Source organism: Phocoena phocoena, chromosome 3 (assembly GCF_963924675.1).
Source record: "Phocoena phocoena chromosome 3, mPhoPho1.1, whole genome shotgun sequence".
NCBI classification, from domain to species: Eukaryota; Metazoa; Chordata; class Mammalia; order Artiodactyla; family Phocoenidae; genus Phocoena; species Phocoena phocoena.
Genome location: NC_089221.1, coordinates 72,885,341 through 72,911,384, shown reverse-complemented (window position 1 = coordinate 72,911,384; position 26,044 = coordinate 72,885,341). Strand labels below are relative to the sequence as shown.

Below are 26,044 nucleotides of genomic sequence, written 5' to 3'. Positions count from 1 at the left end.
CCAATTGGCAATCCCTTTGGAAAACTACATGTAAACAAAATAGTATTTACAGATTTTTAAGTGTTTATAAAAACACATACATATAATGATGACATATTAATGTGAATTAAGTTATGAAATTTTTTTCTTTTCTATTTTAATCAAACCCTAGTAGAAAGGCCTACAACCCACAAGATTGTATAGTTAAAAGGGAACTGTAGTGCTATTCTTATTTAACTCTGTGCAAGGTATATGCTATATCTGAAAAATCATGCTATTAGCTATTATTTAATAATTAACAATAGAATTATTTAAACCAGTTATGTAAAAATATTTTCAAATATAGAATTCATTCAGTGCTATGTAGGGAATAGGAGGTCTTGATTTCCACTACTGCCACCTCAATTATCTTTAAATAAAAAACTTCAACTTTATTTCTACTACATAGACCTAAATCAAACCAACAAAATACCTAAATCAGTTAACAAATATCAGATTTATGAAATTTAGAAAAAAGATCTCATACACACTGTCTCATCACTTTATTCCTTTTGTGTTAAGGTATTAGTTTTAATTCATCTACTTGGTAGTCTCCATTTTCTCTTCTGTGAGATATAACTATTTACCCCTACTACTTTATGGATTTATTTAAAGAACAATGTGAATAACACAATGTGAAAACACTTTGAAAACAGTTGAATTATGAACAGTTAACAGTTCTTCTAGCTTACATACTATAGATCACTCACAGAGCCACCTGTATGTCATACAGAAATAAGCTCAAATATTAGTTTACTGCTATCTGATTATTCATACAATAACCATGAGATTTGACTGGATGTCATTCCCTCTCCATCACAGAAGTTTTATTAAAGAAAACTTGCAATTACTTTTGCTGAAGAAATGAACAATAGTGGAGTCATCTGGAAGCTAACTTTGCTCTATTAAATAAAGCTGCTAACTCATTGGGATTTCTAGATTTAAAATTCCAGTTTTAACAAAGTGTGTAATGAAAAAAAGGTGTTTAAATGTAAGGAATAAGGAAATACAACTTGTTCTGATGAGAAACCACATCCAGAGGTCCAGATCTATCTTCCTTATAGCACATGTCATCTTAGCAACTTCTTTCCAGGAAGTTTTAAGAACAGTCAGAATCTGTGTTCAATCAATACAAGATGGCTAGTTCTGCAACCTCATCCATCATTCCACCACAGTAAAACCTGACAGTTATTGCTATTCCTTCAACAATCCTCCTGGCTTGATTTTCAGACATGTTATCTTCAGTTCAAGTACTGGTCAAAAGTAAAATTTAAAAAGATGAGTTTCTGTTACCAGGTAGCTATGCCAACTTGGCCAGGCAAGTAAAAGTTTTAAAGCCTTGACGTCCTCATCGGTAAGTAAGGAATAATAATACCCATCTCTCTTTGTTGTTATGAAGCCTTAAGCATATAATGGATGTAAATAGCTCATCAAAGAGCCTGCGATTTAAAAAGTTCTCAAAAAGCACTAGCTGCTATCATTATCATCATCATCATCATTACCATCACCATCACCATCAATGCAAGGTAATTCACGCATTGATAGTGCGAATAAAGGGAATAAACTGGTATAACCTCATTGGAGAATGATCTGCCAATATTTATCCATGTTTTCCATATTATACAGTACACATAACAGCTGACCTAACAAGTCTACTTCTAGAAATCTATCCTAAACATGTGAAATCACATACTTAACATGGATTCACTGCAGCATTGTTTATAATGGTGAAACACTAGATGAAACATAATGTCCATCAATAGATTACTGATTAAATAAATTATGGTTCATTCTTATAGTGTAGCCAAAAAAAAAAAGAAGAAAAAGAAAAGAATGAGGGAACTCTTTCACAGACTGACATGGAAACATTGCCAAGATATTTTAAGTGATAAGGTGAAGAGGCAAAACAGTGCAATATGCTGCTTTTTTGTCATTAAAAAGAAAAAAAATCTGTATTTTCTATGCATAAAATGTTTCTGGAAGGATATATAAACTGTTAACACTGGCTGTCTAAAATAGAGGAACTGAATGGATGGCTAGGGACAGGGATGGGAGGGCATATTTTTAGTTTATTAATCTTTTTAATTTTACATCTTTCTTTTGAAATATTAAAAAATAAAGATATAAAAATAAGTGCCATAAGATAGGATTTTCCCTCAATAGAATCTTCTACACTTAAACATAAAGCAGAAGAAAAGCATTAAAAATACACATAATACCAATAAGAGAAAAAAATGAGAGGTTTTTGAAGATATACATTCATGTTTCTTTCCCATGCATAATCCAAATGCAAGGGGAAAAGAGGAATAGAGTGGGAAAGGAGTCAGGTGACAAAAGGTGAGGCAAGCTGACAGGTGAGTCGTAGAGAGGACAGAATGGAGCCCCCATATCTCCCAGCCAACAATGTTCAAACCTTGCTAGTTACCCTGTATGCTGGGCTTGGCTCTGCCAAGTGTACACGTTATTTAAAAGAGAGAGAAGGTGGAAAGGTGGAAGAAGACAAAAAGAGGTATGACATTTTTTCAGTTTGTTCTTATAATAAGAAGAAAACCTTACCTCAATTTTCTTCAATACATCTGCAGTATTAGTGAGTGAAGTGCCTTTGCCTGTATCTTTTGCCTTTTTGGATTTGGGGCCTGCTGAAGTAAAACCACTGTTAACACATTTTTCTATAACAGCAATTGTATATTAAATGTCTTCGCCTTTTAATATGCCATCTAGCATGCTGGTATGCCATACCCGGCACACATAATTTGCAGGATGAATTAATTTTCCTAAAGAATGAACAAAATAAATCAGCACACATCACCAATTTTCCATGGTGAGGAGTAAACGATAATCACTTAATAGGATATTTTCTAAGATTGCAACCAGATATCTCTACTGAAAATTTGAATTGGCATTTAATGTCCTCAGGGCCAAAACTGCGACAATGTTCCCTCAGGTAGAAGCACTAGAGGGGCAGTGAAAGGCTCCCACAAATGTATCATCTGCACTGGCTTCCTGTTCACTGATCAGGAAATTTTAAATAGGGCAATCCTACCAGGTTTGGGAAAATAAAAAACAAACTTCCAGTTATAAAATATATAATCACGAGGATGATTATACATCAGTATAATCATCAGTACAGTGATGATATTATACATCAGTACAGTGCAGGGAATAGGTCAATAATATTGTAATAACTTTATATGGTGATCTAGACTCATAGTGGTGATCATTTCATGATGTATAAAAGTTATCACATCACTATGTTGTACATCTGAAATTAATATAATATGTAAGTCAACTATACTTCAATTAAAAAACATACAAGTGTAGAATAAATATGTATTTGCCAGTGGTTAAAGAGATGAGAAAGAGGTTATATTCAGGGCAGCATAGCATTATCTTTGTAATGAAGATTAAAATAGTTAAATGGGGGCTTCCCTGGTGGCGCAGTGGTTGAGAGTCCGCCTGCCGATGCAGGGGACGCGGGTTTGTGCCCCGGTCCGGGAGGATCCCACATGCCGCGGAGCGGCTGGGCCCATGAGCCGTGGCCGCTGAGCCTGCGCGTCCGGAGCCTGTGCTCCGCAGCGGGAGAGGCCACAGCAGTGAGAGGCCCGCGTACCGCAAAAAAAAAAAAAAAAAAAAAAAAAAAAAAAATAGTTAAATGGAACACACCCGTCATATGAATCTGAAAACTCAAAGCAATATAAATAAAATGTTTTAATAGCTTTGGGATACAAAAATTTTTAAGCTGTATCAAAAATATTGCATTTTGAGGCTAATGTGAAACTGCAGGGTATAAAGAATTGTTTCACATACAGATCCTGCTAGTCAGTTACCAAAACACTATGATATGTTACAAAATTGTCCCATGGTGATCAAAAAGTATTACCATTCTTTCCCAAAATCAAACTAAATACCTAGAAATTACTTGGTAACAGAGGAAAATATGGCTCAGAAAGATGTAATTTTGTTAAAGATTAACATTTAACCTATAGAAGAAGAAATTTTTAGATTGTGGTGCATGACCCATAACTGATGGAATTTACAAGTTATTATGTGATACCAAATTGCCCCTTGGGGAGTCACTGAGTTCAGACCTCCCAAACATACATATTAGTGAGGTTTTGCTCAAACAAAAGTTATAAAAAAATAGTTAGATTTAATGATGGGTAACTATCTCTGTTCCCCTTGAGAGCAAAGACTGTTTAATCTGAATTGTAGCACATAAAATATCATATATGAACAAGCTCTCAATATATAATATTGATGCCAGAAAACACTAGCTAAGAATGTAACTTACATCAAGAAGTCTTTTTCTCTAAGGAGTTTTTATCAAATTATTTAAATTTCATACACATAAATCTGTTAAATGGATATTATAGAACATGGTCAGGTAAATAAACTTATAAAAATTATTAATCTCTTAGCCAAGAAAGTCAGTTGCATATTCAAGTCTACTCAGCAATTTTGGCTATGTATTATTTATAATTGAGAAAGAAGTGTCAAATTATGAAAAGTTGTTAGAAGACTGTTTCAACCCCAAAACATTTACATGAATTTTTTTTCATCTTTGGCCAAATACATGCATATATTTGAATTTTTTTGTTTCTTTCAACACCTGCCAATAGCTGGTTCTTCAAGAAACAAACTTTTTCAGTCTTTGGCTCTTTTGGTATTGGCTACTTTCATGTAAATCAGGGGAGGCCATTTTAACAAAAGAGAGAGTATAAGCTTACCAGGAACATAACACAAAAATTATACAATATGAAATAAAAATATTAAGAAGAATGGAAAAAGAAAGTTTTGTTGTTTTCGTTTTCAACAAATGAAAATCCTGATGCACTGGAAGCTTTTACAAATCATCAATGTATATATGTGATTCTAGGGATGAGCAGCCGGTGGGATGTATTTGAACATTAATTCCTCCAAATCAGATATATTCTTTTCAGCTCTTTAAAGTCTGCTAAAAATTTGTGATCCACTAGGACATGACCCAGTATCATTCAAGCAAATGTTATTTTATTATGAAAATAATATATTTGTCTAAGAAAAGCCAAGGGTATAAAGGACAGCAGGTAAACTATCAGATCTCAGTATATAATAATTCTGTTCTCAATCAAGCTAAATATTCTTATATGTTGTAGCTTTGAAATAAAACAAAAATACTTCCAGTTAAAATATATATGTCAAAATTCACCAAATTGTATGTTTCAAATATGTGCGTTTTATTATATGTCAACTATATCTCAATAAAGCTGTTAAAAAGGGGAGGGGGATCTCTTTCAAAAGACAGAAGTCGAGGGAGTACTTCCTAACTCATTCTATGAGGTCAGAATTACCCTAATACCAAAATCAGACGCATATTATGAGAAAGCAAACTAAAGATCACTATCTCTCATGAATAAAGATACAAAACTCCTCAACAAAATATTCTCAACTCCAATCCAACAATGTATAGAAGGAATTATACACCACAGTCAAGGGGGATTTACCCCAGGGATATAAGGCTGGTCCAAAATCAATTAATGTAATCCATCACATTAACAAGCTAAAGAAGAAAAATCACATGATCATATCAATAGATGCAGAAAAAGCATATGACAAAATCAAACAGCCATTCATGATAAAAACTCTTAGTAAGTTAGGAACAGAGGGGAAATTCTTCAACTTGATACAGAATATCTACAAAAACACCCTATAGTTACATCATACTTAGTGGTGAAAAACTTGATATCATTAATAATAAAAACCTGACACTCTGCCACTAAGATCAGGAACAAGGCAAGAAAGTTCCCTCTCATCACTGCTTTTCAACATTTCACTGGAAGTCCTAGCTAATACAATAAGATAAGAAAAGGATACAAAAGGTATGTAGATTGGGAAGGAAAAAATAAAACTTCCTTTGTTCACAGACGACATGTAGAAAATCTGAATGAACTGGCTAAAAAACTCCTGGAACTAATAAGCAATTATAGCAGGGTTATAGGATACAGGTTAATACACAAAATCAATAGATTTCTTATATATGAACAATTGACAAGTAGAATTTGAAATTAAAAACATAGTACTATTTACATTAGTACCCACCAAAATGAAATACTTAGGTAAAAATCTAACAAAATGATCTATATGAGGAAAACTACAAAACTCTGATTAATGAAATCAGAGAACTAAATAAATGGAGAGATATTCCATATTCATGGATAGGAAGAGCTAATATCTTCAAGGTATCATTTCTTCCCAACTTCATCTATAAATTCAACGCAATCTCAATCAAAATCCTAGTAAATTATTTTGCAGAAATCGACAAACTGACTCTACTGTATGTATGGAGAGGCAAAAGACCCAGAATAGCCAACACAACACTGAAGAAAAATAACAAAGTTAGAGGACTGGCACTACCTGACTTTAAAACATACTATAAAGCTATTGTAATCAAGACAGTGGTATAGGTGAAAGAATAAATACATAGGCCAACGAAACCAAATAGAGAGCCCAGAAAGAGACCCACATAAATACAGAAAAAGGCAACTGGACTTCCACATGCAAAAAAATGAATTTACACAGACTTTACACCCTTCACAAAAATTAACTCAAAATGGATCACAGACTTAAATGTAAAACACAAAACTATAAAACTCCTAAAAGATAACATAGGAGAAAATTTAGATGACCTTGAGCTTGGTGATGACTTCTGAGAGGCAAAACCAAAGGCAGGATCCATGAAAAAAGGAACTGATAAGCTGGACTACATTAAAATTAAAAACTGCTGTATGAAAGACACTGTCAAGGAATAAGAAGACAAGCTACAGACTGGGAGAAAATGTTTTCAAAAGACGTATTTGAAAAAGGACTGTGTGAAATAGAAAATAATATATATTGGTCTCAGCCCCTGGTTTCTGGCACAGAACTCCTAAAACCCTTATAACTTCCTAAGTGACAATAGTGTGTTTTTTTGTTGTTGTTCTAATATGTGTCTAAATACCTTGGAATTTACTGGGTGATAGGAGTGTCTTTTGTTCTAAGGAGGTGACACTTGGTGGGCTGCTGGGCAGCTTCAGGATGGGGTGGGTTATCATAAACATCAAGCCATGATTAGAAGCCTGGAACTTTCAGCCTCATCTCCCATCCCTTGGAAAAGAGGAGAGGGGCTGGAGATTGAGTTAATGATTGATCATGCCCATGTGATGAAGCCTCCATAAAAATCCCCAAAGGATGTGGTTCCAAGAGTTTCTGGCTTGGTGAACATATCCATGTACTAGAAGGTGGCGCATCCCAATTCCACAGAGACAGAAGTTCCTGCACTGGCGACCTTCCAGACTTTATCTTATGTATCTTTTCACCTGACTGTTCATCTGTATCCTTTATCATAATCTTTATCATATAGTAAACTGGTAAACGTAAGTAAATGTTTCCCTAAGTTCTGTGAGCTGTTCTAGCAAATCAAATCCAAGGTTGGGGGTGGAGGGCATGGGAACCTCTGATTTGTAGCCAACTCAGACAAAAGTCGTGGGTAACCTGAAGACACACTATACTTGTGATTGACATCTGTAGTGGGGAGTAGTCTCCTGGGACGGAGCCCTTAATCTGTGGGATCTGTGCTAACTCCAGTTAGTGTCAGAACGGAATTAAATTGTAGGAGACACAGCTGGTGTTACAGAGAATGGCTTGATGTGCAGGAAAAAACTCCATACATCTGGTGTCAGAATTGCTGTGAATGTGGTAGTGGTGTGACAGGAAAGGACAAACACCCAGCAAGAGTGTTTTTCCTACAGACTATCATCCAAAATATACAAAGAACTCCTAAAACTCAACAATAAAAACACATTAAAAAACCCAATTTCTCCAATGTCTCTCCCACAACCTCATCTTAGCAAGCTAGTACTCGTCCTTCAATCTGGAGTTCAATTGTACCTCCTCAAAGAACCCTTCCCTGGCCTCCCAGTGAAGACAGTGTGTTACGTTTAATGTCTTTACTCCAACTGACTGTGAGCTCTGTGAGGGCGAGGATTACTCCTACTTTGCTCACTGTTTTATCCCTCTTAGCACAGTGTCTGGCAATAGTAGATGTTCAACAACTTTGTATTTGGTGGAATTATGAAAGAACAACACAACAGAAGCTTTCACTGTGATATTTTATGTACACCATAAAGTTCTATTCGACAGTTCCCAAACGTTACCAGTTCCAAATGTTTTAGTTAAAAACTTAAAATATAGCCAGTATAATCTTTTTAAAACTTTCAAATATGCAAATGAGAATATCTACATACTTGAAGAGTCTTTCCTAGCACATCAAAATTCCATAATTAAAGGAAAAACAATTAAACAAATAAAAACAAAACAAAAAATGAACAGCAAAAGGCTCCAACGAAATAATCATAATGTCAAAAATATTTTAAGAAAAAGCATTCAGAACATTGAGTGTAACATTAGATTGACAGTTCCATATTAAATGGAAGTTAAGCAATAACCTTTTCCCACCTGGATTATTATTATTATATTAGTTAATGTACCTTTTTTGCATTTTTTTCTTGGCATCAACTCTCTAGGGAGTCTTCTCCAATCTGTGTGTACAAAAGGAGAAATATAAAAATGGCAGTTTCCTCTAGGAATTACTGGCACTAGCTATAACTATTTAAAGAACATGATAGTTGCTCATGCAAAGGAAATAAAGTTTCTTAATATCTGACTATACATATTTAGCTGGGATCAAATTATAACAATGATATATTTTCTCCTATGAAGAAAAAAAGTTTATTAAAATAGCTTTGAAACAGTGTTATAAATTTTCTACAACATTCTTTTAACAGCTATACAGTATTTATATAATTAATTTCAAATACAGAAATTCTCATAACAAAAAATACAGAAAAATATTTATGGGCATGAAAAGTTATTCATGATATACTGGTAAATTAAAAAAGCTTCTAAAACAATACATACAGAATTCCATTTAAAAAATAAACCTACCATATAAATATTTTTATATACATTTGTGCAGAGAAAGCTCTAGGTTGGGGACAAAATATTACAGTAATTCCTTGCGAGTGTTAGGATTACAGCTGTTTTTCTTAACTGTTATTTATTTAACTACTCTGTATTTTATAAGTTTTCTGTAGTTGATATGTATTTTTTAAAAAATTTATTTATTTAACTTATTTATTTTTGGCTGCATTGGGTCTTCATTACTGCACGCCGGCTCTCTCTAGTTGTGGTGAGTGGGGGCTACTCTTCGTTGCGGTGTGTAGGTTTCTCATTGTGGTGGCTTCTCTTGTTTCGGAGCATGGGCTCTAGGCTTGTGGGCTCAGTAGTTGTAGCTCGTGGGCTCTAGAGCACAGGCTCAGTAGTTGCGGCGCATGGGCTTAGTTGCTCCGTGGCATGTGGGCTTCTCCCACACCAGGGCTCAAACCCGTGTCCCCTGCATTGGCAGGCGGATTCTTAACACTGTGCCACCAGGGAAGCCCTGTAGTTGATATGTATTTCTTTTTTTTTTTTTTTTCTGTGGTACGCAGGCCTCTCACTGTTGTGGCCTCTCCCGTTGCGGAGCACAGGCTCCGTATGTACAAGCTCAGCAGCCACAGCCCACATGCCCAGCCGCTCCACGGCATGTGGGATCCTCCCGGACTAGGGCACGAACCCGTGTCCATTGCATCGGCAGGCGGATTCTTAACCACTGCACCACCAGGGAAGCCCTGATATGTATTTCTTATGTAATAAAATTTTTTTTCAAAAGTTAAAATATGTGATCACAATCCTAATACATGCAAAACTAAATAAACAATTCTAATAATTATAGGAAAAATTTTAAATTAAAAATACAAATAGCTATGGAAAAGTAAATTCCCTCCAATTAATAATTTTGCCTGCATTAATTAAACAATTCCTTTAATTTGTCACTTCCTTTTCATTTTTAAGCTTAATCAGAAAAATGATGCAACATGAAAATAGATAAAAATGCTGCCTGCTAGGGCTTCCCTGGTGGCGCAGTGGTTGAGAGTTCGCCTGCTGATGCAGGGGACACGGGTTCGTGCCCCGGTCCGGGAGGACCCCACACGCCGCAGAGCGGCTGGGCCCGTGAGCCATGGTCGCTGAGCCTGAGCGTCCGGAGCCTGTGCTCCACAACGGGAGAGGCCACAGCAGTGAGAGGCCCACGTACTGCAAAAAAAAAAAAAAAAAAATGCTGCCTGCTAATAAAAGAAAAACTCAGTGTCTTTTGCAGAAAACATTTATATCTTAAGCTATTTTAGCTGAATTAATAAATTTTGCTTTAAATATTTTTCTTTTTATAAACAATACACAGGTGATCATGAGAAAGTATTTAAAGAGAATCATTTAGAGATGAATGTTTATGAAGTAGAAGAAATGAGAGACCTAAGACAGTGTTTTCAGAGGGACACAACCTTATCAATAATCAGCACTGAAAAGAAAGCACTGTAAGTCAGGAAAACAATAATGCTGTAAATGCAACTTATGCATTTACATACAGGCAGTTTCTATAACACACCAAGGACAGAGATGTCAAAGGAAAGTGAGTTAAAATGAGGAGACCTGGGTTTTAGAAGTATGGTCCATGTCATCCTGACAGGTCTCTTCATTTCTATGGCAACTGTTAATTTTCTATAAAATGAATGAACTGGATGAGTTCTCTGCAGCCCCCTTTCACCTTGTCTCTATCCAAGGCAATTTTGTGAATGTTGAAAAAAAAAAACTCTTAGGTATGGTTCTGTTAAAAAGGCATCTTAACAATCAAAAAGAGTCTATGCCTGCTGGAAAGAAAGGAAGTTACACAAACTTGGCTTAAAATATTCATAAAAATAGACTTGCTTCTCCTCAGAAGCTATAAAATCACACAGGTGCACAGCACAGGTATTAGAGACTAAAACTGTGATTGTGGCAAAAGGAAATGGAAAACCCAATGGTTCTGGTGAGCCCCAGTTTATAAAAAAAACCCAAAGTATCCTAAGAATTTCCAAAAAAACACTTCAACCCTTCTGTGTTACAATATAAAAATCGTTTCATCTTAGTTTTCAAAAGATATATGTTGCTAATTAATTATAGGAAAAGAGCCAGACTCTATTTTCCTATGGTGAAAATACAAAATTTGTCCTAAAAAATATGGGGTAGGGAGATAGCCTTTAAAGATTATTTTAACATTTTCAGTTTTACAATTACCTGGTATCCACTCTTCTTTGTACACCTTCATATATCTTTTACTATATCTTTCAATATCTAGAAAAAAGATAGAAAAAACAAATTTTAAAATAATTGAAAACACCAGGTAACATCTTTTATTTCACATACAGGGAGTTTCTTACATTTCTCCACAATGTGTCCCTGGACACATACTGAACAGTTCAATGAGTATTACATGTTTAGGGAAGTGGCAAGAAGCACCTGGGTATGAATGACTGGGGGTGAGCAGAGACCTAAACCCTAATTATGGTTCTTAGAATCAGACAATCTGACTCATCTCTAAGAAAATTCACAAAAGCCCAAATGCAAGTCAGGAAGCCACTTACACATAAGGGCAGGGGGTCTACTTGGCATCTTCTATTTTCTTCTCGTGACACTGGCCTCCAGCTCCCAATCTCTAAACCTTGTATAACTGGAAGGTATTAAGTATCTAAGTGAGGATGGAGGGCCGTTTGCTTACCTCCAGTAAGGTAAGCAAATGCTTAATACACACATTTACTTAGGCTTCTCAGTGAGCTACTTGTCACAATCCATTGGGGAAGAGAATGCGGAAAAGGGTAGGAGTGGGCAAGGCTGGACTTGATGGGGCATGAATGAGCAAGCTGCAAGCCTTCCATGTCACTGCTGAGAACTCTGCAGGGACCTTACGAGCTCACCAAAAACGGGACTGTGGCTGTGGCTCTTGTTCTGCTTTGCCCACTTTGCCACAAGAAGTTCCCTCGATGAGGGCTCAAACCTTTTCCCAACAGCACAAATTAGCAAGTGACACCATTATACAATAGCTTGAAACCATGGTTCATCATAAAAACTGGTTTAGGAGGATAGTCATGAAAAGCAGACGGTAATATAAAAGATGAAAATATAAAAATCAAGACCCAAGTAGACACTGATTTTTCTTCCATGTTAAAAAAAATGCTTCCACAGACTCACAGATACAGGGAACAAACTAGTGGTTATGAGTGGGGAGAGGGAGGTGGGTAGGGGCAATACAGCGGTAGGGGATTAAGAGGTACAAACTATTAGGTATAAAATAAGCTACAGGGATATATTGTACAACACAGGGAATATAGTAAATATTTTATAATAACTATAAATGAAGTGTAAACTTTAAAAATTGTGAATCACTATATTGTACACCTGTAACATATAATATTGTACACTAAATAATACTAAGACCATGGTGTTAGACAAAGATAACTAAAATAAAGAGTAGATCAGAAACTAAGAGACAAGGTTTTTCTAGATATTTAACTGTTTGACTTCAATCTTGCTCTCAAGTTTTTCATCTGTAAAGAGAAGGCAAATGAGAGATTCCCAGCATCTGCATTTTAAATTTTTCTCCAAAACAGATTTTATATTTTGAAAAAATTTAACCCTCAGTTTACCAAGAAAAAATTATTACCATTTATTAATAATAACGGTTACTACCAACGAACCATTTTTATATTTTTAAGTTACTTTCAAATAATTTACAGAAGAATAAGAGATGTTGAAAACCAACTACTGGAATTCAATTTAAAAAAGCAAAGGATACAAATAGACGTTTCTCCAAAGAAGATATACGTGGACAAAAAGCACATGCTAAGATGTTCAACATCATTAGTCATTAGGGAAATTCCAACCAAAACTACAATAAGCTACCACTTTATACCCAGTTAGATGGCTAGAACTAAAAAGATAGTAATAAGTGTTAACAAGGATGTAGAGAAATTGGAACCCTTATACATTTTTGGTAATGTAAAATGGTGCAACCACTTCAGAAAACATTTTGGCAATTCCTCAAAATGTAAAATAAAGAGTTACCATATGACCCTAGATATGTACACAATAAAAGTGACATATGTCCACCCAACAACATGTATATGAATGTTCATAGCAGCTTTATTCATGGTAGCCCCAATGTGGAACTGACCCAAATGTCCATCAACTGACGAATGAACAAAATGTGGTATACACATATAATGGAATATAATTCAACCATAAAAAGGAATGAAACACTGATACATGGTTTACTATGTATGAACCCTGAAAACATTATGTTAAGTGAAAGTAATCAGTCACAAAAGAACACATATTATGATTCCATTTATATGAAATGTCTAGAACAGACAAATCACTAAAGACAAAGCAGATTACTGGTTGCCATGGGCTGAGGGGGGGAGGGGACAATGGGGAGTGATACTAATGGGTATGGGGGTATCTCTTCAGGATGATGAACAAGTTCTAAAAATTAGATAGCACTGTTGGTAGCACAATTCTGTGAGTACACTCAAAGGCACTGAAATAGTTTAAAAAGTATATTTTAGATATGTGAATTTTATCTCAATAAAGCTGTTATTTAAAAAGAAAGAAAATTAATTACTGGGAAATTTAATAACAAAGTATAGTAAACTCATTATACTCCACTATTTTCCTGGTTTTGAAGGTATATTCACCCAAAATGGGCTACATCCTTTGAATGCAGCTAACTGTGCATCATGAATTTGTCATGTACAAGCCTTAAATATAAGCACTTCATATATCCTGATTCCAGATTTCAAATACATCTTTAATAAATTCTAACTGATTATTTCTGTTTTTTCTCACACCTGCACCACCCAAGTGATTCTAGATTACAAATACATTTCTATTAATAGGTTTTAGCTTATCATTACTTCCAATTCTTCTTGTATTTGCATCATCAAAATGTAACACTTTAAAAAACTGTTATGGCTCACACTTTTGTTGAAGAGAGGATGGCAGAGCCATCTTCTTTGATCTATAATTGTAAAACATTTTCATTATTAAATTTATAATTACCAATTAATGTGATCAATCCAATAAATTGTTTCATTTCTACATAATCTATTTCCTTTCAATCATCTTTGTCTTTGCCTTTGCCTTCAGCAGTTGTCTTGTTACCAACTATATGAAATAAAATTTGTTATATAAATACCATCAAAAAAGAAAAAAAATATGGTCACGTCATTTTAGCAAACTGAATTTTCAAGGTTCCTATCACAAAATATTATGCGAAAGATTAACTGTATGAAAATACCATATGTCCTTTTCATTCTTAGAGATATATTGTTTACTCATTGATTCATCAGTTCATAGCAGAGAACAGTTAATGAAAAGTGATGAAATAATATCTCTGATGATGAAACAGCAAAATATTTCAAGAGGCAAGAAAAATAAGATCACTAAGGTTCCAAAATGTATTTTAGATTTATGAAGCGGTCCAATTGACCAGTATGGTAATGCTAAGATAATATGAATTTTTTTTCTTTTCTAAAGCAAATTCTCTTTGTTCTTTGGAAGATGTCTATGAAAAAATAAGTAATGAATATAAATCATTACATAAAATAGTAAGAACTGCTCAAAAAGAAACTAAAACATTAAAATGGACCCTGACAGTATATTGAGAGTTAATAAACCAAACAAACTCCATTTGTTCAATAACAGACCTTGTGGTCATAATGCAGGTAAACGTATGATTTCCATTAAGCTTCTGAAAATGGCTTACAGAACCATCACCACTGTCACCCCTGTTTCTAGCTCAGAGGACCCCAGTGGTTCAGGAACCTGAGCTGGGAACCACTGGACCAAATGCTGTCTATGCACCTTTGCAGCTAAAACTCATTAAAATAATAAAATTCATTGATTCATTTCTCTTTATTAAAAAATAATAAATTTCATTGCAGAGAAACTACCAATCATTTCTATAATTCTACCTCAGAACACTATAAACAAACCTTGAATCTATCACAACATGAAATATGTTTCTTCTGTGCCCTCCGTTCTTTGTGAACAAATCTCAGTGCCCAGAGCCACCAGCCATTTGATGATCAGGAAGAGATCTCCTACCTTATTTGTCAAAGTCTGTACAGCTTTAGTTCTTTACATTAGTCCATAAATCTCTCTTTCCTAAAGCACATAGGTAGTGAGTGATGAGAGAAGGCTGGTGAACATACAGAGATGGAACACTATCTAGAATATGGCTCCCTATGACAGTTGTGTACTTCTATTCAGTCTGGCCAATTCTTTTCCATTCAAGGTGTGTATACGCACACTATATGTGTGTGTGTATGTCTGTGTGTATATATATATAATGTATATATAGAGTGTATATAAACCTGTACTCACATATATATATTATGTATTTTTAAAATGCTTTACTTTCTTTTTATTTATTAATCTATTTCTTTATTTATTTTAACATCTTTATTGAAGTATAAATTGCTTTACAATGGTGTCTTAGTTTCTGCTGTATAACAAAGTGAATCAGCTATACATATACATATATCCCCAGATCTCCTCCCTCTTGCATCTCCCTCCTACCCTCCCATCACATCCCTCTAGGTGGTCACAAAGCAACGAGCTGATCTCCCTGTGCTATGGGGCTGCTTCCCACTAGCTATCTATTTTACATTTGGTAGTATATATAAGTCCATGCCACTCTCTCACTTCGTCCCAGCTTACCCTTCCCCCTCCTCGTGTCCTCAACACTCAAGTCCATTCTCTATGTCTGCATCTTTATTCCTGTACTGCCCCTATGTTCTTCAGAACTTTTTTTTTTTTAGATTCTATATATACGTGTTAGCATAAGGTATTTGTTTTTCTCTTTCTGACTTCACTCTGTATGACAGACTCTAGGTCCATCCACCTCACTACAAATAACTCAATTTCATCTCTTTTTATGCTGAGTAATATTCCATTGTATATATGGGCCACATCTTCTTTATCCATTCATCTGTCGATGGACACTTAGGTTGCTTCCATGTTCTGGCTATTGCAAATAGAGCTGCGATGAACATTGTGGTACATGATTCTTTTTGAATTATAGTTTTCTCAGGGTATAAGCCCAGTAGTGGGATTGCTGGGTCATATGGTAGTTCTATTTGTAGTTTTTTTAAGGAACCTCCATACTGTTCTCAATAGTGGCTGTAGCAATTTACATTCCCACCAACAGTGCAAGAGGGCTCCCTTTTCTCCACACCCTCTCCAGCATTTATTGCTTGTAGATTTTTTGATGATGGCCATTCTGACTGTTGAGAGGTGATACCTCATTGTAGTTTTGATTTGCATTTCTCTAATGATTAGTGATGTTGAGCATTCTTTCATATGTTTGTTTTCAATATTTATATCTTCTTTGGAGAAATGTCTATTTAGGTCTTCTACCCATTTTTGGATTGGGTTGTTTGTTTCTTTGATACTGAACTGCATGAGCTGCTTGTAAATTCTGGAGATTAATCCTTTGTCAGTTGCTTCATTTGCAAATATTTTCTCCCATTCTGAGGGCTGTCTTTTCGTCTTGTTTATGTTTTCCTTTGCTGTGAAAAAGCTTTTAAGTTTCATTACGTCCCATTTGTTTATTTTTGTTTTTATTTCCATTTCTCTAGGAGGTGGGTCAGAAAGGATCTTACTGTGATTTATGTCATACAGTGTTCTGCCTATGTTTTCGTCTAAGAGTTTTATAGTGTCTGGCCTTACATTTAGGTCGTTAATCCATTTTTGAGCTTATTTTTGTGTATGGTGTCAGGGAGTGTTGTAATTTCATTCTTTTACATGTAGTTGTCCAGTTTTCCCAGCACCACTTATTGAAGAGGCTGTCTTTTCTCCATTGTATATTCTTGCCTCCTTTATCAAAAATAAGGCGACTATAGTTGTGTGGGTTAATCTCTGGGCTTTCTATCCTGTTCCACTGATCTATATTTCTGTTTCTGTGCCAGTACCATACTGTCTTGATTTCTGTAGCTCTGTAGTATAGTGTGAAGCCCGGGAGCCTGATTCCTCCAGCTCCATTTTTCTTTCTCAAGATCGTTTTGGCTATTCCGGGGTCTCCTGTGTTTCCATACAAATTGTAAAATTTTTTGTTCTAGTTCTGTGAAAAATGCCATTGGAAGTTTGATAGAGATTGCATTGAATCTGTAGACTGCTTTGGGTAGTATAGTCATTTTCACAATGTTGATTCTTCAATCGAAGAACATGGTATATCTCTTGATCTGTTTGTATCATCTTTAATATCTTTCATCAGCGTCTTATAGTTTTCTGCATACAGGTCTTTTGTCTCCTTAGGTAGGTTTATTGGTAGGTATTTTATTCTTTTTGTTACAGTGGTAAATGGGAGTGTTTCTCTAATTCCTCTTTCAGATTTTTCATCATTAGTATATACAAATGCAAGAGATTTCTGTGCATTAAATTGTATCCTGCTACTTTACCAAATTCATTGATTAGCTGTAGTTTTCTGGTAGCATCTTTAGGATTCTCCATGTATATTATCATGTCATCTGCAAACAGTGACAGTTTTGTTTTTGTTTCTTTTTTTAACAGTGACAGTTTTACTTCTTTTCCAATTTGGATTCCTTTTATTTCTTTTCCTTCTCTGATTGCTGTGGCTAAAACTTCCAAAACTATGTTGAATAACAGTGGTGAGAGTGGACAAACCTTGTCTTGTTCCTGATCTTAGAGGAAATGGTTTCAGTTTTTCACCATTGAGAATGATGCTGGCTGTGGGTTTGTCATATATGGCCTTTATTATGTTGAGGTAAGTTCCCTCTATGCCTACTTTCTGGAGGGTTTTTATCATAAATGGGTGTTGAATTTTGTCAAAAGCTTTTTCTGCATCTATTGAGATGATCATATGGTTTTTCTCCTTCAATTGGTTAGTATGGTGTATGATTTGCATATATTGAAGAATCCTTGCATTCCTGGGATAAACCCCACTTCACCATGGTGTATGATCCTTTCAATGTGCTGTTGGATTCTGTTTGCTAGTGTTTTGTTGAGGATTTTTGCATCTATGTTCATCAGTGATACTGGTCTATAGTTTTCTTCCTCTGTGACATCTTTGTCTGGTTTTAGTATCAGGGTGATGGTGGCCTCATAGAATGAGTTTGTTCCTCCCTCTGCTATATTTTGGAAGAGTTTGAGAAGGATAGGTGTTAGCTCTTCTCTAAATGTTTGATACAATTCGCCTGTGAAGCCATCTGGTCCTGGGCTTTTGTTTGTTGGAAGATTTTAATCACAGTCTCAATTTCAGTGCTTGTGATTGCTGTTTACATTTTCTGTTTCGTCCTGCTTCAGTCTCAGAAGGTTGTGCTTTTCTAAGAATTTGTCCATTTCTTCCAGGTTGGCCATTTTATTGGCATATAGTTGCTTGTAGTAATCTCATGATTCTTTGTATTTCTGCAGTGTCAGTTGTTACTCCTCCTTTTCATTTCTAATTCTATTGATTTGAGTCTTTTTTTTCTTGATGAGTCTGGCCAATGGTTTATCAATTTTGTTTATCTTTTCAAAGAACCAGCTTTTAGTTTTATTGATCTTTGCTATTGTTTTCATCATTTCTTTTTCATTTATTTCTGATCTGATCTTTATGACTTCTTTCCTTCTGCTAACTTTGGGGTTTTTTGTTCTTTCTTTAACGGCTTTAGGAGAAAGGTTAGGTTGTTTATTTGGGATTTTTCTTGTTTCTTGAGGTAGGATTGTATTGGTATAAACTTCCCTCTTAGAACTGCTTTTGCTGCATCCCATAGGTTTTGGGTCATCGTGTTTTCATTGTCATTTGTTTCTAGGTATTTTTTGATTTCCTCTTTGATTTCTTCAGTGATCTCTTGGTTATTAAGTAGTATATTGTTTAGTCTCCATATGTTTGTAGTTTTTACAGATTTTTTCCTGTAGCTGATATCTAGTCTCACAGCGTTGTCGTCGGAAAAGATACTTGATACAATTTTAATTTTCTTAAACTTACCAAGGCTTGATTTGTGACCCAAGATATGATCTATCCTGGAGAATGTTCCATGAGCACTTAAGAAGAAAGTGTATTCTGTTGTTTTTGGATGGAATGTCCTATAAATATCAATTAAGTCTGTCTTGTTTAATGTGTCATTTAAAGCTGTGTTTCCTTATTTATTTTCATCTTGGATGATCTGTCCATTGGTGAAAGTGGGGTGTTAAAGTCCTCTACTATGATTGTGTTACTGTCGATTTCCCCTTTTATGGCTGTTAGCATTTGCCTTTGTATTGAGGTGCTCCTATGTTGGGTGCGTAAATAGTTACGATTATTATACCTTCTTGGGTTGATCTCTGGATCATTATGTAGTGTCTTTCTTTGTCTCTTGTAATAGTCTTTATTTTGAAGTCTATTTTGTCTGATATGAGAATTGCTACTCCACCTTTCTTTTGGTTTCCATTTGCATGGAATATCTTTCCATCCCTTCACTTTCAGTCTGTATGTGTCCCTAGGTGTGAAGTGGGTCTCTTGTAGACAGCATACATATGGGTCTTGTTTTTGTATCCATTCAGTCAGTCTATGTCTTTTGGTTGGAGCATTTAATCCATTTACATTTAGGGTAGTTATTGATATGTATGTTCCTATTACCATTTTCTAAATTGTTTGGGGTTTGTTATTATAGGTCTTCATCTCTTTTGTTTCCTGCCTAGAGAAGTTCTTTTAGTGTTTGTTGTACAGCTGGTTTGGTGGTGCTGAATTCTTTTAGCTTTTGCTTGTCTGTAAAGCTTTTAATTTCTCCATTGAATCTGGGTAGAGTAATCTTGGGTGTAAGTTTTTCCCTTTCATCACTTTAAATATGTCCTGCCACTCCCTTCTGGCTTTCAGAATTTCTGCTGAAGGATGAGCTGTTAACCTAATGGGGATTCCCTTGTATATTATCTGTTCCTTTTCCCTTGCTGCTTTTAACATTTTTTCTTTGTATTTAATTTTTGATAGTTTGATTAATATGTGTCTTGGCATGTTTCTCCTTGGATTTATCTTGTATGGGACTCTCTGTGCTTCCTGGACTTAATTGACTATTTCCTTTCCTATATTCGGGAAGTTTTCAACTGTAATCTCTTCAAATATTTTCTCAGTCCCTTTCTTTTTCTCTTCTTCTTCTGGGATCCTTATAATTTGAATGTTAGTGCGTTTAATGTTGTCCCAGAGGTCTCTGAGACTGTCCTCAATTCTTTTCATTCTTTTTTCTTTATTCTGCTCTGTGGTAGTTATTTCCACTATTCTATCTTCCAGGTCTCTTATCTGTTCTTCTGCCTCAGTTATTGTGCTATTGATTCCTTCTAGAGAATTTTTAATTTTATTTATTGTGTTGTTCATCATTGTTTGTTTGCTCTTTAGTTCTTCTAGGTCCTTGTTAAATGTTTCTTGTATTTTCTCCATTCTTTTTCCAAGATTTTGGATCATCTTTACTATCATGATTTTGAATTCTTTTTCAGGTAGACTGCCTATTTCCTCATTTGTTTGGTCTGGCGGGTTTTTATCTTGCTCCTTCATCTGCTGTGTGTTTCTCTGTCTTCTCATTTTATTTAACTTACTGTGTTTAGGATCTCCTTTTCACAGGCTGCAGGTTCGTAGTTCCCGTTGTTTTTGGTGTCTGCCCCCAGTGGCGAAGGTTGGTTCAGTGGGCTGTGTAGGCTTCCCGGTGAGGCGACTGGTGCCTGTGTTCTGGTGGATAAGGCTGGATCTTGTCTTTCTGGTGGGCAGGACCGTGTCTGGTGGTGTGTTTTGGGGTGTCTGTGACCTTATTATGATTTTAGGCAGCCTCTCTGCTAATGGGTGGGGTTGTGTTCCTGTCTTGCTAGTTGTTTGGCATAGGGTGTCCAGCACCATAGCTTGCTGTTCGTTGAGTAGAGCTGGATCTTAGTGTTGAGATGGAGATCTCTGGGAGAGCTTTCACTGGTTGATATTACCTGGAGCCGGGAGGTCTCTGTTGGACCAGTGTCCTGAACTTGGCTCTCCCACCTCAGAGGCACAGGCCTGACACCCAGCCAGAGCACCAAGACAGTGTCAGCCACAGGGCTCTGATATTAGTAATGCCAGAAGGCTCTTAACAGCGGTCTCAGCCACAGAATCTCAGCTTAGTGACATGCTCTGTGCCTTTGTAGGAGCCGCGACACCACCCCCACCACCACCGGCTGCATGCTCTTCCGGCTCTGCACCAACCCTCCTTCCTCCATGTGCCTCTAGGCAGTGCCCTGGGCCTTGTGTGCCTTTTACATGTGGTAAATGGAGGCTCAGAGTGCAGGTCAGCCGAGGTCATGCCCCAACCCAAAAAGCCTTTACTTTCAACCATAGTTTTTTTTAATAACACATTATATCAGGAAAGAGAGGTAAACATGAGTATATTCAAAGAGAATATACTTGCATCAATTTAGAAAATTCTATGCAAGAGGTTTCTTCTGGAACAGTAACAAAAGATTCCTTATATATTTAAATACTTTATTATGCAGTTATCAAAGGTAAAGATCCGGGATTCCCAGGTGGCGCAGTGGTTGAGAGTCTGCCTGCTGATGCAGGGGACACGGGTTCATGTCCTGGTCTGAGAAGCTTCCACATGCCACGGAGTGCCTGGGCCTGTGAGCCATGGCCACTGAGCCCGTGTGTCCGGAGCCTGTGCTCCGCAACGGGAGAGGCCACAACAGTGAGAGGCCCACATACCACAAAAAAAAAAAAAAAAAAAAAAAAAAAAAAAAAGGTAAAAACCGTCTTGATCCAGGTATAAGCCAGCTGCTCTCCGAAACCATGAACAAAATTATGTTCCTGGTTTAAAAGACTCAAATAAATGTTTCCATGGTATGACATACTTTTAATTTGGACATGTACTTTAATAACAACCACATTTAAGTAAGTACATCCCATAATCTAGAGAAGAGACTAATTTTAAAAAGCCTAAAGTATATCCTACACTATTCACTAAGATTGAATATTTATTAGTTCATTTAATCTTACTTATTTAAATCTTTAAAATGAGATTTAATTTCATTTTTAAACTCAAATAGAGAAAAGCATGCAACATAATCATGAAAGTAAAAAAATTCAGTATTTTTGAGGTAAAAATATCAAACCATTTATTACATAACTTCAAGAAGCTATGTTTTGAAAAATTAAATAAACTTGTCTAAAATGCTTCTTACAATTATAAGCATGTGTAATATTACTATATAAGCCTTCCTTTTTGATTCTTATCCAATCTAAATCTTTTAGAATGAGGGAAAGGGTATGCATTTTTAATACTAATGGAATGAAATGATACTATATGAATTTCTCATGTTTTAATGATGTTGTTTTGAGAACTCAAGGATGGTATCGATCTCTCTAATTTCAACATTCAGGGGCAGAAACTGAAAATCAATATAGTTCTACTGTGCTAAATAACTACTCAGGAATGTGTTCTCTTCCTCTAAAACCACTTTGCACTTCCAGTCTGAGACTGTCAAGCCTTCTCCAACTGTAATTTCTCCTCTCTGTCCTTGGCATAACCAGTGAATACATATTTTATATTTTATATCTGATAAATGGTAAGCCAAAATACAGTCAAGCCTTTCAAAAATTTTAACCAAAATATTAAATAATCAGAGACCTGATCAAAGATTTACATATAAGGATAGTACTCATAGATATGAGGAAAAAAAACTAGAAACAATCTTAAATCTTACAGCAGGGAACTAGTTACAATTAATAATGTTATATCCACACAATGGAATACCACATAGTCATCAAATATCATATTTTCTAAGAATGCTAAGAATATGTGGATAAAATAGATAACTAATAAGAACCTACTGTATAGCACAGGGAACTTTACTCAATACTCTGTAATGACCTATATGGGAATAGAAGCTAAAAAAGAGTGGATATATGTATATGTATAACTGATTCACTTTGCTGTACACCTGAAACTAACACAACATTGTAAATCAACTATACTCCAATAAAAATTAACTAAAAAAGAATATGTGACAATGCTAGTAATATGCTATTGAGTGAAAAAGGAAGATACAAAGTAATATGAATCCAATTTTATAAAAGGAATATACACACAGAAGAAAAATCTGGAATATATAATAAAATATTAATAGTAGTTCTCCAGACATAAGGAATACAGGTGATTCTTACTTTCTTAATACTTCTGTTTTTCATAAATTTCACTGAACATATAAAACTTCTATTTTGAAAGATAATTTAAAAAATAAAATATCAAAAAGTTTAAAATATATTTTCTGCTAAATCAACATAAATATGCTTTTTCAAGGTAGTTGATTGAAATTTCTGACTGAATCAAATCAATCAGCTTTAAAGGTCATATATCTTATGCTGAAACACTACTTCATCTGTAGACAGTGAACCACATAAAGAGTCCAATACGCACCTTGTTTTTCTTCAGGTGTTTCTACAAAATAAGGCATTCTTTTCACTGTTTCTCTCAACTCCTGTTTCAGGGCCAGCACATAATCTTCACCCTCTCCTGTTTTCAGTGGCACTGGTTTATAATCTGTATCCTGTTTAAATTAAGAGGCAACTTTTAAAAATAAATTAAATATTTTAATATCCTTTTTGTCTATATTCTGAAAAATGTTTTATTGAAAAACTACATTTTACAGGTATTAAGTTTTACCATCAACTTAAAAGATTTTAAGCTTTTATAATCTATTAAACCTTTCACCCATCTCCTATTTTGCTCTTCTTTTAGAAGTAGAAAAGACACTTAGTTTTCCTACCTGCCCTAATTTTTCTACTGATCACACCAATAATCATTTTGCCATATAGTCTGTTGACTGTGATTCTATATTTTAACAATCAAGGCACCCAAATAAAAGCAGCTGCTCTAGTCTCCTATTAACCTCAGTCAGTGGTGGTGGTATTGGTGGGAGCAGCAGCATTAAAAAAAAAAAAGTAGGGGCTTCCCTGGTGGCGCAGTGGTTGAGAGTCCGCCTGCCGATGCAGGGGACACGGGTTCGTGCCCCGGTCTGGGAAGATCCCACATGCCGCGGAGCGGCTGGGCCCGTGAGCCACGGCCGCTGAGCCTGCGCGTCCGGAGCCTGTGCTCTGCAATGGGAGAGGCCACAACAGTGAGAGGCCCGCGTACCGCAAAAAAAAAAAAAAAAAAGTAGTAGCAGTTACCATTTAACAACTGGTTACTACATACTACAACCTAGATGTACTCAATATTCAAAATCCATGAACTCATCTAAAGTATCAATATCTCCCTTTTTACAGTGAGGAAACTGAGAAATGAACAATCTATATGCCCATATAGCATAAAAGTGGCAAAGCAGAAATTTGAATCTGTATCTTCAATTTTTAAAAATTACATGCACACCCACATATATATATATATTTATAATATATATATTCATTAAAATGTGGGTCCTCAGGGTACATAAAAAAGATATTTCTGGTTTCACAGGCTAAGTATAGGGTACATTTTAAAAATTTCACTCTGAATTTATTCATTCTACAACTATTTATTGAGTGCATACTATAAGTCACAAGGGGTTAGACAACAGGAGATGAACTAGTCAAACTTCCTACCTACATGGAATTTACATTCTAGGGGAGAAAATAAGTAAACAAATGAGGTAATATATAATTTCAGATAGTGATAAGTGAAATAGAAGGGCTGAAGCCAGGAAGAAGAAAGAGTGACTAGCGGAGTACGTGGAGATTAGAAGTGGCTGGTCTAGACAGGGTATGCACGCATGATCTCTCAGGGAAGTCATCTTTGAGCAGAGATATGGATAAAATTACGAAGCCATCCATGCAAAGAAATGGGGAAATCAATGGCTCCAGGGAAACAAGCAGAGGAAAATGCCTAAGGGAACAAGGAGATCAGCATGGCTAAGGAATGAGGACAGTGGTAGAAAAAGGGTCAGAGAGACATCAGTAAGGCCAGATCAGACAGAGCCTTTTAGCCAGTAATAAGGAATTTCATTTTTATTCCATGCAGAAAAAACCAGTATGTACTAATATTCCCAAGCTTTAGAAGTAACCTCACACATGCAGAAGAGCTTGTTTTAAAAGAAATCAATGTTAAGTGACATAATGTCTATACCTGAGATATTTACCTTTGTTTTTAGGCTATAATGAATATCAGAAAGGCAAAATACAAAGAGCAAAAAGTAGACACTCCCCATGTGAGACATCTAGATCCCCAATACATTTATCCAGGGTCCTCTACTTACATAAATCTTTCAACAAAGGATGTTTCCTTTTAAAAGAGGGAAAAGATTCCTGGAGGGAGTATCTGGTTATTTATGATTTTTTTCATATTTTATACTACAGCACATGTGCATCTGGAAATGTAAGCTTACATTTTAAACTTAATATAAAGCGAAAACATTAGATTAAAAATTACACCAATTACGTCTGCAGCATACTCATTAAATTTAAAAGCAACACTAAATGTAGTAGAAATGCTTATATTCTGAGAAAGAGTAACAAAATTAAAATTGACTTTAATAAGGAAATAAGCAAAAAAAAAAAGTTCAGTGGGTAAAAGGTCAAGTGGTATACTAGGGAGCAAAATTAAAATCTATAGATACAAGATGAGAAGAAAATCATTAGGTGAAGGTCTGGCACAATGGGAAGTGAGGACCACTGTAAAACCTGACTTAACTTTTAAAGATATTATTTTAATATTGGAATATATCAATAACAGCATTATAAAATGCAAGGATTGAAAAAAAATTCTTTCTTGGTTCAAAAAGTACTGAATACATTCAGGAAAAGGTGTATATAGTTTTCTGTATTTTAAGAAAGCAGTTTGAAAATTAGAAAAATTTCAGAAAAGAACAGTGGAAATATTTAAATTAAAGGCAAGTGACACACTCTCTTTTACTTTCTTATAGTTAGGATATTATAATGATATCATATATTCAAGTCTTATACAGAATTTAAATTTTCTCTGAAACATGAAAAAACACCCTGTGAGCATTTTGCTGTTAATGTACTTACAGGAAATAGTGGGGGTGGCTTCAATACTACATCGGGTAACTTTTCACCTCTGCTAAATCCAACTGCCTCAATATTAAAGGTGTAAGCAGCACGTCCTCTTCCTTTATTCCCAGCCAT

At 35.4% G+C, this 26,044-nt stretch overlaps 1 protein-coding gene across 2 annotated transcripts in view; it reads right to left on the bottom strand.

Annotated features, from left to right (window-relative positions):
• POLR3G (RNA polymerase III subunit G) overlaps positions 1 to 26,044 on the bottom strand; it is a 31,566-nt gene extending 5,522 nt beyond the window's left edge. The window contains exons 1-5 of one of the 2 annotated variants that reach the window (XM_065875153.1): positions 25,928 to 26,044; positions 23,343 to 23,472; positions 11,182 to 11,238; positions 8,523 to 8,573; positions 2,575 to 2,657 (exon numbers count right to left, since the gene is read on the bottom strand). In XM_065875153.1, the coding sequence (XP_065731225.1) occupies positions 2,575 to 2,657; positions 8,523 to 8,573; positions 11,182 to 11,238; positions 23,343 to 23,472; positions 25,928 to 26,044 (438 nt within the window). The remainder of the gene's footprint in view (positions 1 to 2,574; positions 2,658 to 8,522; positions 8,574 to 11,181; positions 11,239 to 23,342; positions 23,473 to 25,927) is intronic. The other variant, XM_065875154.1, reaches the window with a different exon arrangement.